Source organism: Nerophis ophidion, linkage group LG13 (genome assembly GCF_033978795.1).
Source record: "Nerophis ophidion isolate RoL-2023_Sa linkage group LG13, RoL_Noph_v1.0, whole genome shotgun sequence".
NCBI classification, from domain to species: domain Eukaryota; kingdom Metazoa; phylum Chordata; class Actinopteri; order Syngnathiformes; family Syngnathidae; genus Nerophis; species Nerophis ophidion.
In genome coordinates, this window is record NC_084623.1 from 43,757,039 (window position 1) to 43,770,153 (window position 13,115).

Here is a 13,115-nt window from a genome sequence, read left to right on the forward strand (position 1 = left end):
CTTGCAGCCCTAACTCTCCCAGGGTACAATATACACCAACTCAACCAACGCAAGTAGGAAGGGGGAAGTGTGGGGGGTTGGTGGTAGCGGGGTGTGTTTATTGTAGCCCGGAAGAGTTAGGGCTGGATGGGATTCTGGGTATTTGTTCTGTTGTGTTTATGTTGTATTACGGTGCGGATGTTCTCCTGAAATGTGTTTGTCATTCTTGTTTGGTGTGGGTTCACAGTCCGGCACATATTTGTAACAGGGTTAAAGTTTTTTTTACAGCCACCCTCAGTGTGACCTGTGTAGCTGTTGATCAAATATGTCTTGCAACATAAGACGTGTGTACTGCACAGCCAGATGCAACAAATAAAAAATGATCTTGCATGCTGTCTGTACATTGTGTAGTGGGCGCCAAAAGCAGTGCCATTATGGCACCCCCTGAGAATTGTTGAGTAGGTAAAAAATCGGCAGGGATTTCTAGAGAATGGATGCCCTGAATTTAAGGGGTCTCCTAGGGATATTGGGAACGTTAGCAAGTATGACGCTGTCAAGCTCCGTTCATCATAAACTCGCAGGCCGCACCCACATTAAAATGTCATATCAAAGTGCGGGCCTCAAAATAACGGCTTGCCGGCCGCAATTGGCCCGCGGGCCGCATGTTTGAGGCCCCTGCTTTAAAATGTTTTATGTTACTGTTTCAAGTAAAACATATACGTGTGGTATTGTTTTGTTCTTTTGCCACATGCTGTAATATTTGGTAAGTATTCTGGGTGACATGACTTTATTGAATATAATAAAGGATAAAGGGTGACAAAGAAAATATTTAATTGTGTATATGTCCAAAAAAATGTTGATTCGAAGTTAAATTACCAGTAAATAAATAGGTTGGATTTTTTGTATTAAACTGTCTTGATTATGTTCCATTGAGATGATATGAAAATATATTTAGATGTTTATGGCTTGGTATGCACATTCTACATATTTTGAGTCGTGCTTCAACCAAAGATAATGTAATGTTTCATTATTAATAATGATAACACAAATAGAACTTAATTTGAACAAAAGAACATACGTTAGTTTATAATTGTTGAAATATATTGAGTGGCTTATTAGCATTTTTGTTATCGTGGCAAAAGTGTCAGGTCAAACTTTCCATAAACTAAGGCAGATTATTTTTTTCTACAAAAATCTTTCAAGATATATAGTGAGAACAGTCGGATATTTTGTTATACAAACTATCAAAGCATTGACATTTTAAGTTAAAATGAACCTTTAAAAACTAGAAAATACCTACCATCACTACTTGTCAGTCCGCCATTTTGAAGTTTTCTGGGATGGTCACGTGACCGTCAGGCCGGGTTGCCAGACATATAGTTAATGTCATATTTGTACAATTTCACCCTCTTTTATAGTCAAAATATATCCGATAATGCCGCTTCACCACATGGTAATTTTTTGGTGGTATTTACAAACTACGTTTAGAGCATATTCTGACAAATATGGTCCTAAATTAAGCATTTTGAAGGATATAAATAAACTAAAAATATCAATAGGATTGGGCACTAGAGACCAAACCAATCAGAACTTGTTGTTCAGTATTGTGGCCTCTGATTGGCTCAGTCTACGGCAGCGTTATTATATTGGGAGTGTAAAGTCGACCAAATGTTATTCACTGTATAAAGCAGGGGTGTCAAAGTCAAATACAGAGTGAGCCAAAATTTAAAACTGAACAAAGCCGCGGGCCAAGTTTTGCAAGGTAACCTTTTAATAGGGACCCGAACAAGTTTTGCATTGAATATTGAACAAGCAATGCTTATATAACTTTATAGTGACATGCAAAATTGAGTTTAAAATAATCGTAATAATTTAAAAATATCAATGGCATATCAAACAAAATTTGAACAAAAATTGAATGCCTCTTCGATTTGCAGCCTTCTGAGGTAAATATCAAAACATTCTGTAGCGTCCCGGAAGAGGTAGTGCTGCAAGGGATTCTGGGTATTCTGTTGTGTTACGGTGCGGATGTTCTCCCGAAATGTGTTTGTCATTCTTGTTTGGTGTGGGTTCACAGTATGGCGCATATTTGTAACAGTGTTAGAGTTGTTTATACGGCAACCCTCAGTGTGACCAAGTATGCGTTGCATTCACTAATGTGTGTGTAAAAGCCACATATATTATGCGACTGGGCCGGCACGCTGTTTGTATGGAGGAAAAGCGGACGTGACGATAGGTTGTAGACGAACCGAAAGGCAGTACCTTTAAGGCACGCCCCCAAATTGTTGTCCGGGTGGAAATCGGGAGAAATTCGGGAGAATGGTTGCCCGGGAGATTTTCGTGAGGGGCACTGATCTTCGGGAGCCTCCCGGGAAAACCGGGTTGGCAAGTGTGAGAAATTGCGGTGTTACAGCGGTACCGCCGCTGTATAATACCGGCGGGCCAGTTCTAATTAATTAATTAATTTGATATTGCCAAATTTGGCCCAGGGGCCAGAGTTTGACACCCAGGGTATAGAGGGCTCTCATAACGTTGGCAAAAGTATTCAGAAGATCGTACACTGTTTTACCATGAATTGATTAAACAAGTTGAAAAACTCATTCGGGTGTTACCATTTGGTGGTCAATTGTACGGAATATGTACTGAACTGTGCAATCTACTAATAAACGTTTCAATCAATCAATCAATGTTTTTCTCTTGTTATAAAAAATATTTATAGTTAATTATTAACAGTGATAAACAAAGGACATCATTATATGCTTAACTTAAAAAAAAAAACATCTTTATTATACTTTTTGTGTTATAGCTGACAAAGCAAATAGTTGTTATTTGTTATATCTGATATCCCTCATTATAAATTAATTAATTTCATTTTAAGAACAAGAAAACTAGCTGCAAACCAGAAATGGCCACCTCGGTCGCACTTTGGACACCTGTCTTAATAAATCACGTACAAAGCATTTAAAGAGCTGGTGTCCGCCAGGTGTGTCAAGTTAATAAATACAAGTAATAATTTTATCATTTGAGTACAAAAGTCGTGTGTTGTAATAGAAATAAAAATCTATTGATAGTAAATACAAACCCCGTTTTCATATGAGTTGGGAAATTGTGTTAGATGTAAATATAAACGGAATACAAATCCTTTTCCACCCATATTCAATTGAATGCACTACAAAGACAGGATATTCGATGTTCAAACTCATAAACCTTTATTTTTGTTTGCACATAATTAACTTTGAATTTCATGGCTGCAACACGTGCCAAAGTAGTTGAGAAAGGGCATGTTCACCACTGTATTAGATCACCTTTTCTTTTAACAACATTCAATAAACTTTTGGGAACTGAGGAAACTAATTGTTGAAGCTTTGAAAGTGGGAATTCTTTCCCATTCTTGTTTTATGTAGAGCTTCAGTCGTTCAACAGTCCGGGGTCTCCGCTGTTGTATTTTACGCTTCATAATGCGCCACACTTTTTCGATGGGAGACAGGTCTGGACTGCAGGCGGGCCAGGAAAGAATCCGCACCCTTTTACTACCAAGCCACGCTGTTGTAACACGTGGCTCGGCATTGTCTTGCTGAAATAAACTGGGGCGTCCATGATAACGTTGCTTGGATGACAACATATGTTGCTCCAAAACCTGTATGGACCTTTCAGCATTAATGGTGCCTTCACAGATGTGTAAGTTACCCATGCTTTGGACACTAAGACACCCCCATACCATCACAGATGCTGGCTTTCGAACTTTGCGCCTATAACAATCCGGACGGTTATTTTCCTTTGTTCCGGAGGACACCACGTCCACAGTTTCCAAATATAATTTGAAATGTGGACTCATCAGACCACAGAACACTTTGCATCAGTCCATCATAGATGATCTCGGGCCCAGCGAAGCCGGCGGTGTTTCTCGGTATTGTTGATGAAGGGGTTTTGCTTTGCATTGTAGAGTTTTAACTTGCACTTACAGATGTAGCGACCAACTGTAGTTACTGACAGTGGTTTTATGAAGTGTTCCTGAGCCCATGTGGTGATATCCTTTACACACTGATATCGGTTTTTGATGCAGTACCACCTGAGGGGTCAAAGTTCCATAATATCATCGCTTACGTGCAGTGATTTCTCCAGATTCTTTGAACCTTTTGATTATTTTACGGACCGTAGATGGTAAAATCCATAAATTCCTTGCAATAGCTCGTTGAGAAATGTTGTTCTAAAACTGTTCGACAATTTGCTTACAAAGGGTTGACCCTCGCCCCATCCTTGTTTGTGAATTACTTAGCATTTCATGGAAGTTGCTTTTATACCCAATCATGGCACCCACCTGTTCCCAATTAGCCTGCACACCTGTGGGATGATCCAAATAAGTGTTTGATTAGCATTCCTCAACTTTATCAGTATTTATTGCCGCCTTTCCCAACTTCTTTGTCACGTATTGTTGGCATCAAATTCTAAAGTTAAGGATTATTTACAACAACAAAAAATGTTTATCAGTTTGAACATCAAATATGTTGTCTTTGTAGCATATTCAACTGAATATGGGTTAAAAATTATTTGCAAATTATTGTATTCAATTTTTATTTACATCTAACACAATTTCCCAACTCAAAAACCACGGCGGTAAAGCTCGGTTGGTAAAGCGCCAGTGCCAGCAACTTGAGGGTTGCAGGTTCGATCCCCGCTTCCCCCATCCTAATCACTGCCGTTGTCTCCTTGGGCAAGACACTTTACCCACCAGCTCCCAATGCCACCCACACTGGTTTAAATGTAACTTAGATATTGGGTTTCACTATGTAAAGTGCTTTGAGTCACTAGAGAAAAAGCGCCATATAAATATAAAAATATAATTCACAAATGGAAACGGGGTTTGTAAATAGTAAAATATGTTCTTAGGCAGTTTTGTGAAAAGAAACCAACCAAACCACTGACAATGAACTTGTTTTATTATTTTATTAAAAATGTACAGCTTATGCGTTTCCATTACAACTGACCTTTTGAAGTCATCGTCTTCTCTACTTTGTACAGTTGTTGGCTTTTTTTCAAATTTTTTTTTTATAGTGTTTTCTGGTAAACTCTCCCGTCACCCATCTCCCAAAAAGCCGGGCTGCGGGAGAACCGTAAAGACAGCACCGCAACAGGCCACAGTGCACCGCCAGTGGTTGAGAAAGGGGGTCGAGTCAACTAAAAGGCTTGGTCCAGCTGATGAACATTAGTGTTGGACTCTGCAAAATGTGTGCAGATGGAGGAATAAAGTTAAAAAATAAAAATAAAAAATATGTTGGGCATGATGCGACTGAAGCGGTTAATAAACATTCACACAAGGGACGCCCTACTTGGGGTCCGCTAAACACGGATAGAGAGGGGCCGTGTGCAGTATTGGAGCCCCCCCAACAATCCCGAGATGACTGTAATGAGCCCAAGCGAGCTTCAGACCTGTTTCTATCATGCCCTCGCATCCAGGGCCTAATGCACTTGAACTACGGCCTTTAGGAGAGTCTAGTACACTACTACTGTTGAAAAATGCTACTTTATCCCGCTGGTATTTGGAGAAAAAGATTTAAAAAAAATAGTGCAACTAACGGCACTCTAAAGGCCTGACTGAACTGGATGCTTGGGGAATAGAGCTCACAGCCCACTTGGGCAAACAAACACACATAAATATCTCACACACGTACACAACCCTGACATGTAGCTTAATATAAAATATAGCATGAAAATATATGTTCATATACTTAGATATATATATGGCTCTAGTCTAAAACGTGATGATCGATGAGAGTTGGAAGTATTTCTGTTGTAGCCAGTCAAAAAGGAGATGATCATGTGCAAAGGCATTCAATATCAAGCAATGATACATTGCAAGTTTTTTTTTTTAAGGTTTTGTTTTGAACGAGCGAACAATCTGCCCTCCCCTACGAAGGCATGTGACTGGAAAAAAAAAAATTGCCAACTGAAAATGGTCGAAGAAGTGCTGAAGATGGTCCATCTCTTCAAAGTGCTTGGGATATTTTGCAAGGTTGAATATTTTTTTCTATTTTTTCTTTTAAAAGACAGGGAGGTCTATCTTACGACTTCTTCAGGATGAGAAACCTGCGGGGGAGTTTAAACAAGAAGGTTCCATCTTTGGCACAATTCAACCAGCTTTGTCCAAGTGTCTTTCTACGCAACCATGATGTAACATGAGGGCCAAAATCAGCAGGCCATGACACAGAATTTGTTAAAAAATAAAAAAATAAAAAAAAAATAGAAAAACGTGACATTGCTCGACAGGCTGTCTAAAGATGTGGAAGCTGAGAGGAAATCAAATTCTAAATGAAACAAATATGATAAAAAAAAGTGTATCTCTTTGTGTTCCTGGTTGCTGCCACGGCTAATTCTGAGATGATTCCACTGGCTCGGTTAAATGAGGCAAAGTTTTAAAACTAAAAACATAAAAACATTCGGAAACACTTGAGCTTTCATTTAAAATTGTCAACACGATCAGAGGGTTTTTGGTCTTTTTTGGCACCTGATAAACCCCTCGGCTATTGAGTGTATAACTTAAAAGAAAGGCTTAGGAAATGCTCGGGATTGTTCACAAGTTATTTTTTTTTGTTAACTTAAATCCCCGTAAACGTTCTCTCCCTGTGCCACTAAATGAGAATTAAAAGTGAGACAATAACAAAAATACAGAATTAAATCAAGATAAGTCAGTAAAATATTACAAAAAACATGATAAACAAGAACGATAAATCACAATTATTCCAGTGTTAAGTGTTTTCATAAATTTTCAGATATGCAGAACCATCCCAAATCTGCATTTTGAAGAGGGTGTGGGAGTGGGAGAAGAAACATGCCGGGAAAGAACATGCTGTGGACCTCCAACAACAGGCTGCGATAGCAAACCGGAAATTGGACGGTGGATTGGCGAGGCCCTCGTCCGCACGGATCCACCTACCCGAAAAAAGAGAGATAAAGATGGGCTGTCACAGTTGTTGTTCTTCGTTTGTTGGTCCAGTTGAGCAGGCTGAGAGGCGAGGGGGACGACGAGCGACGGGAGAGAATAAATAAGGTGGCCTCACCACCACCACCACCACCACCACCGTCTTTTCTTGTAAAGCCGTTTATCTTACACATCTGATTCTGCAGCTTGTAGTTCCCACTTTGGCTCTTTCTGTGCTCATTTCGTCGTCAACGCTTTCTTCCCATGCATAGTCCTGACTATTCTTTCCTCACATAAACCGTCATCGCTCCCTTCCCACTCCCCCCACTGCGGTGCTATCACGTCCGACCCCTCCTGACCTGTCCCGTGCCGTCTTCGCTCTTTCCTCAGCGTTTTTGCCGCCGTCACTGTTTTTTCTCGCGAGTGGTGATGGTGACCAGTTGCTTGGCGGCCTTGGCGATGTCGTAGGCGCACTGGATGACCTGCTGGGTGAGGAGCTGGTAGTCCACCGCAGGAGCGCCGGGCTCCGTGGGCGCCGCCTTACGACACTCCACTTGTAACCGAGAGGCGCTGGAGGCCAACAAGCGGAGCGAGCAGTGCACCGCATCCAGGGCTGGGCGCTACAGAGACAGGAGAACAAATCTGAGCTTTAAACCACTTGAGAGAGAGCGATGGAGGTGAAAAAGCTGAAGATAGAGCGAATAAAGTCGACCATATAATGTGCAAGCGTCGCTTTTAAACACCGGCCCACACTGTACAGGTGAATTAAAACTAACAACTCAAGTGCTTAGTTACAGTAAGTCTGTCAAAACTTTTTCCACTGAGGGCCGCACACTGAATAATAAAAGTAGGCGGGGGGGACTTTTGATATTTTCAAAACCAGGGGTCAGCAACCTTTTTGAAAGCAAGAGCTACTTCTTGGGTACTGATTAATGCAAAGGGCTACCAGTTTGATACACACTTAAATAAATTGCCAGAAATAGCCAATTTGCTCAATGTACCTTTAATAAATAAATCTATATATATAAAAAAATGGGTATTTCTGTCTATCATTCCGTCGTACATTTTTTTTCCTTTTACGGAAGGTTTTTTGTAGAGAATAAATGTCGAAAAAAACACTTAATTGAACGGTTTAAAAGAGGAGAAAACACGAAAAGAATAAAAATCTGATTTTGAAACATAGTTTATCTTCAATTTCCACTCTTTAAAATTCAAAATTCAACCGAAAAAAATTAAGAGAAAAATTAAGTAATTAGAATCTTTTTTTAAAAATAAAAAAAAGAATTTATGGGACATTATTAGTAATTTTTCCTGATTAAGATTAATTTTAGAATTTTGATGACATGTTTTAAATAGGTTAAAAAACAATCTGCACTTTGTTAGAATATATAACAAATTGGACCAAGCTATATTTCTAACAAAGACAAACCATTTTTTCTTCTAGATTTTCCAGAACAAAAATTTTAAAAGAAATTCAAAAGACTTTGAAATAAGATTTAAATTTGATTCTACAGATTTTTTAGATTTGCCAGAATATTTTTATTTATTTATTTTAATCATAATAAGTTTGAAGAAATATTTCACAAATATTTTTTGTCGAAAAAAACGAAGCTAAAATGAAGAATTAAATGAAAATGTATCTATTATTCTTTACAATAAAAAAAAATACTTGAACATTGATTTAAATTGTCAGGAAAGAAGAGGAAGGAATTTAAAATATAAAGTTAAATGTGTTTAAAAATCCAAAAATAATTTTAAGGTTGTATTTTTTCTCTAAAATTGTCTTTCTGAAAGTTATAAGACGCAAAGTAAAAAAATAAATGAATTTATTTAAAAAAGTGAAAACCAAGTCTTTGAAATATTTTCTTGGATTTTCAAATTGTATTTGAGTTTTGTCCCTCTTAGAATTAAAAATGTCGAGCAAAACGAGACCAGCTTGTTAGTATCCATCCATCCATTTCCTACCGCTTATTCGCTTTCGGGTCACGGGGGGCGGGGCGCTGGTGCCTATCTCAGCTAAATAAATACAATTTAAAAAATAGAGGCAGCTCACTGATAAGTGCTGTTATTTGAGTTATTTTTAGAACAGGCCAGCGAGCGACTCATCTGGTCCTTACGGGCGACCTGGTGCCCGTGGGCACCGCGTTGGTGACCGCTGTTCTAAACCAATACAATATACAGTGCTTCACTTTTTCCACATTTCATTATGTCACAGCCTTATTCCAAAATGGAATGAATTCCTTTTGTGCTCAGAGCTCTGCAAACAGTATCCCATGATGACAATGTCACATTTTTTTTTCAATTTTTCAAATGTATTAAAAATGAAAAAAATAAAATTAAATCGTACAGAAGTATTAACAGCATTTGCTCAATACTTTGTTGATGCACATTCGGCAGCAATTGCAGCCTCAGGTCCTTTTGAATATGATGCCACAATCTTGGCACACTTATCTTTGGGCAGTTCCACCCACTACTCTTTGCAGCAGCTCTCAAGCGCCATCAGATTGGATGGGAAGCGTTGTTTTTTTTTGTTTTTTTTATATTGCTGCATTTATCTTTCCCTTTTTCCCTTTATACCTTCCCCCTGTTGCTAGATATCTCGAGATGTATGTTGTAATATGTATATGTGCTTTGCTATGGAGGGTTTTTCCCACTCCAGACTGGGCTCCTAAGCTAAATTGTATTTTTTTACTCATCCTTCCCCAGCGTTTACCTTTTTCCCATCTTTTACGGAACCCATCAGCGTTCTTGTTCTGTAACCCTGTACACTGTTTGTTTGTCTAATCTTGAACAGGTTTGTGCTGAAAACAAAGTTTTGTTGTACTTGTGCAATGACAATAAAGACCTATCCTATCCTATCCTGATTACTCTCCCAGTTCCTGCCGATGAAAAGCTTTCCCACTGCATGATGCTGCCACCACCATGCTTCACTGAATGGAGGGTACTGGCTTGGTGATGAGCGGTGCCTGGTTTCCTCCAAACATGATGCCTACCACCCAAATGCAGCTGAGATAGGACAAGCAGTAGAAAATGGATGGATGGATGATGCCTGGCATTTAAGCCAAAGAGTTCAACCTTTGTCTCATCAGACCTGAGAATTTTGGCACACTTTTTATGAAGAAAGGGCTTTTGTCTGGGCACACTACCATACAGTCCTGATTGGTGGATTTCTGCAGAGATGGTTGTCTTTCTGGAAGGTTCTCCTCTCTACACAGTAGAATGCTGTAGCTCTGACAGAGTGACCATTGGGTTCTTGGTAACCTCCCTGACTAGACTAAGATGATTGCAGTAATGTACAGAGACATCCTAGACGAAAACCAACGCTTTTCATCCAACCTGATGGAGCTTGAGAGGCGCTGCAAAGAGGAATGGGTGAAGATAAGTGTGCCAAGCTTGTGGCATCGTACGAAAATGTATATTTTCCATTTTGAAATGAAGCTGCCAAAATCTAAAAAGTGAAGCGCTGTTAATACTTTCAGGTTGCACTGTATATTCTAACTCTTAAGGCTCCCCGCAATTTTGGTGAATGTTAAAGGTCACGGGGACCTTAAAAATAAGTCACTTTTTTTTTTCAACACTTAAATATAGATCAACTTCAGATATATCTGTTGCAATTTTTTGTTTTATGCAAACCTCCCTTCATTTTTTTTTGAAGAAAACCCTGTTTTCTTAAGGCAAAAAAATGTATATTTTCCCCAAAACATTTATAAAAAAATAAATTTTGTTTGAGGTAATTAGAGCCTTAAATAGGTAAATATTTCATAACATTGCTTTTGATATATTATTATTTTTTGAGCAATTACAGTCTAAAACATACATCAGCGGATCTTGGAAATTCAAAAAGAAAAGTTGTATATCGTCATGTAGTAGTTTTACTTTCAACACTTACATTTTTAGATTAACTTTAGATCTGTTGATTAAAGTTTATATTTTTTTGAGCAATGACAGTGTAAAAGTAAAAAAAAACAACTGCATGGCAGTTTGTGTTATTAGTGTTAATATTGCAAGTTTTTCTTGTTACATTACACCCGTTTGCTGTTTCAGTCAACCTTTTATGTTTTTTTTTGGAATAGTATTTTTAAAATGTGCTGAGGATCGCAAATAATCCTCGGGCTGCACTTTGGACATTCCTGGTTTACAGTTATAAGAGTTGTTGCTGTTCCACTTGAGTCCTGTAGGTGTCAATATTTTTTGGCTTTGCAAACTGATTAAATACATCTATATTACTTATTTTGTAAAACATTGCTTTTGTTTTAGTACAACTCAGTTTGCATCTGATATTTAGGAACATATTACTGATAAATAACCGAGGTACCACAGTACTTATTTATTCTTACTAGTGTCAGAAAGCAGCTGGTTGGGGGAGCCCCATCTAGGATTACCAATGGATTAAAAGACATCTTCTTGTAACTGCGTGGCGTAATCTGTCACAAAAACCTAAAGAATTAGACTCAGGACAGTAAAAAAAAAAAAAGTCAAAACATTTACAAGAGGCCAGTGGCTCTCTGTTTCCATCTGTACAACCTTGGCAAGTGACACGGATTAAAATTTTGAGCAAAAGTGAGTCAGCTAATTTTTTGAAGCAAAAGTGAGTCAGCTAATTTTTGGAAGCAAAAGTGAGTCAGCTGATTGTTTAAGGAAGAAAGACAAAATGAAAAGTGGACTTACTTTGGGGAAGAGTGAGGCCATCTCAGTGACAGCAGAGTGGATCTTCTCAGAACAAGGTACAAAGCTGAGGGGAATTAGTGTAATGTTTATATGCATACACAATTAAAGCAACATGGATGTCCCACAAAAACAGATAAAAAATGTACTAAACTGTCGCAAAATCGTCGAAAATAAAAAAAGAATCAACGCACTGGTAAAAGCAGCCAATCCTATCTAATAAATGGCACATTTGTTCTCTATTCCCAATATGCATCATATATTTAATACAGAGTTACAAGTTTTGTAGAGACTCTCTTTTTAAACTTAAAGTTAAAGTACCAATGATTGTCACCACACTCTTGGTGTGGCGAAATTATTCTCTGCATTTGACCCATCACCCTTGATCACCCCCTGGGAGGTGAGGGGAGCAGTGAGCATTAGCAGTGCCGCGCCCGGGAATCATTTTTGGTGATTTAACCCCCAATTCCAACCCTTGATGCTGAGTGCCAAGCAGGGAGGTAATGGGTCCCATTTTTATAGTCTTTGGTATGACTCGGCCGGGGTTTGAACTCACAACCTACCGATCTCGGGGCGGACACTGTAACCACTAGGCCACTGAGTAGGTTGGGAGTGTCATAGTCTACCGTCAGTCTCTAATTCACCATTTAAGTAACACAGCAAGGTATTTCACTATCTGAAACACTGACCTACATATACAACACACATTGTAGTATTTGTGCAATGAAATTGTGTTAATTCATTCCCAACAGTCAGTTACTTTCATTTTGGTAGCATATCTTTTGGCTGCACCACTTAGTATTTCTGTGTTTATTTGATTTTTTTTTCCAAACCAGTTTTCAGCTCCATTGTGTTGCCATGTCAGTAAAATCTGTCCATGACCTTTAAAATCGGCACAATATTGGCATGGAGCCTGTTTTTGACCAATAAGAAGTATGATGTAGTTTATGCATTAATGTAGTCCTGTAGTTTATGTACTAATGAAGTTTATGTAGTACTTTAGTTTATGTGCTAATGTAATTTATGGACTGATATAGTTTATATAATAATGTAGTACTGTAGTAACGTATTACTGTAGTTTATGTACTAATGCAGTAATGTAGTTTATGTATAAATGTATGAACTAATGTAGTTTATGTAGGAATGTAGTAATGTAATTTATGTACTAATGTAGCACTAATGTAATGTAGTTTATGTACTAAAGTAGTAGTGTAGTACTGTCGTAATGTACTAAATGTAGTTCATGTACTAATGTAGTAATGTACTAATGTAATTTATGTAGTATTGTACAGTAGTGCTGTATTTTATGTACTAATGTACTACTGTAGTACTGCAGTAATGTACTTTATGTACTAATGTTGTATTTGGTAAAGTAATACTGTATTGTTATGTACTAATGTACTCATGTAGTACTATAATAATGTAGTTGAAGTACTAATGTAGTACTGTAGTAATGTACTAATGTTCAGTTCAGTTTTATGTGTTTGTATTTCATTTGTCTTATTTCAATTTTTCTCGTTAATCAGTTATCATTTTGTGTGTAACACTGCAGTTG

General features: G+C 38.1%; 1 protein-coding gene across 3 annotated transcripts in view; it reads right to left on the minus strand.

Moving 5' to 3' along the window:
• Nucleotides 1-4,898: 4,898 nt before the first annotated feature.
• The window catches only part of git1 (G protein-coupled receptor kinase interacting ArfGAP 1), a 60,813-nt gene continuing 52,596 nt past the window's right edge, over nucleotides 4,899-13,115 (minus strand). For all 3 annotated transcript variants that reach the window (XM_061918995.1, XM_061918996.1, XM_061918994.1), the window contains 2 exons: nucleotides 11,564-11,627; nucleotides 4,899-7,515 (listed from right to left, as the gene is read on the minus strand). In XM_061918995.1, the coding sequence (XP_061774979.1) occupies nucleotides 7,300-7,515; nucleotides 11,564-11,627 (280 nt within the window). In that variant the 3' untranslated portion in view covers nucleotides 4,899-7,299. The remainder of the gene's footprint in view (nucleotides 7,516-11,563; nucleotides 11,628-13,115) is intronic.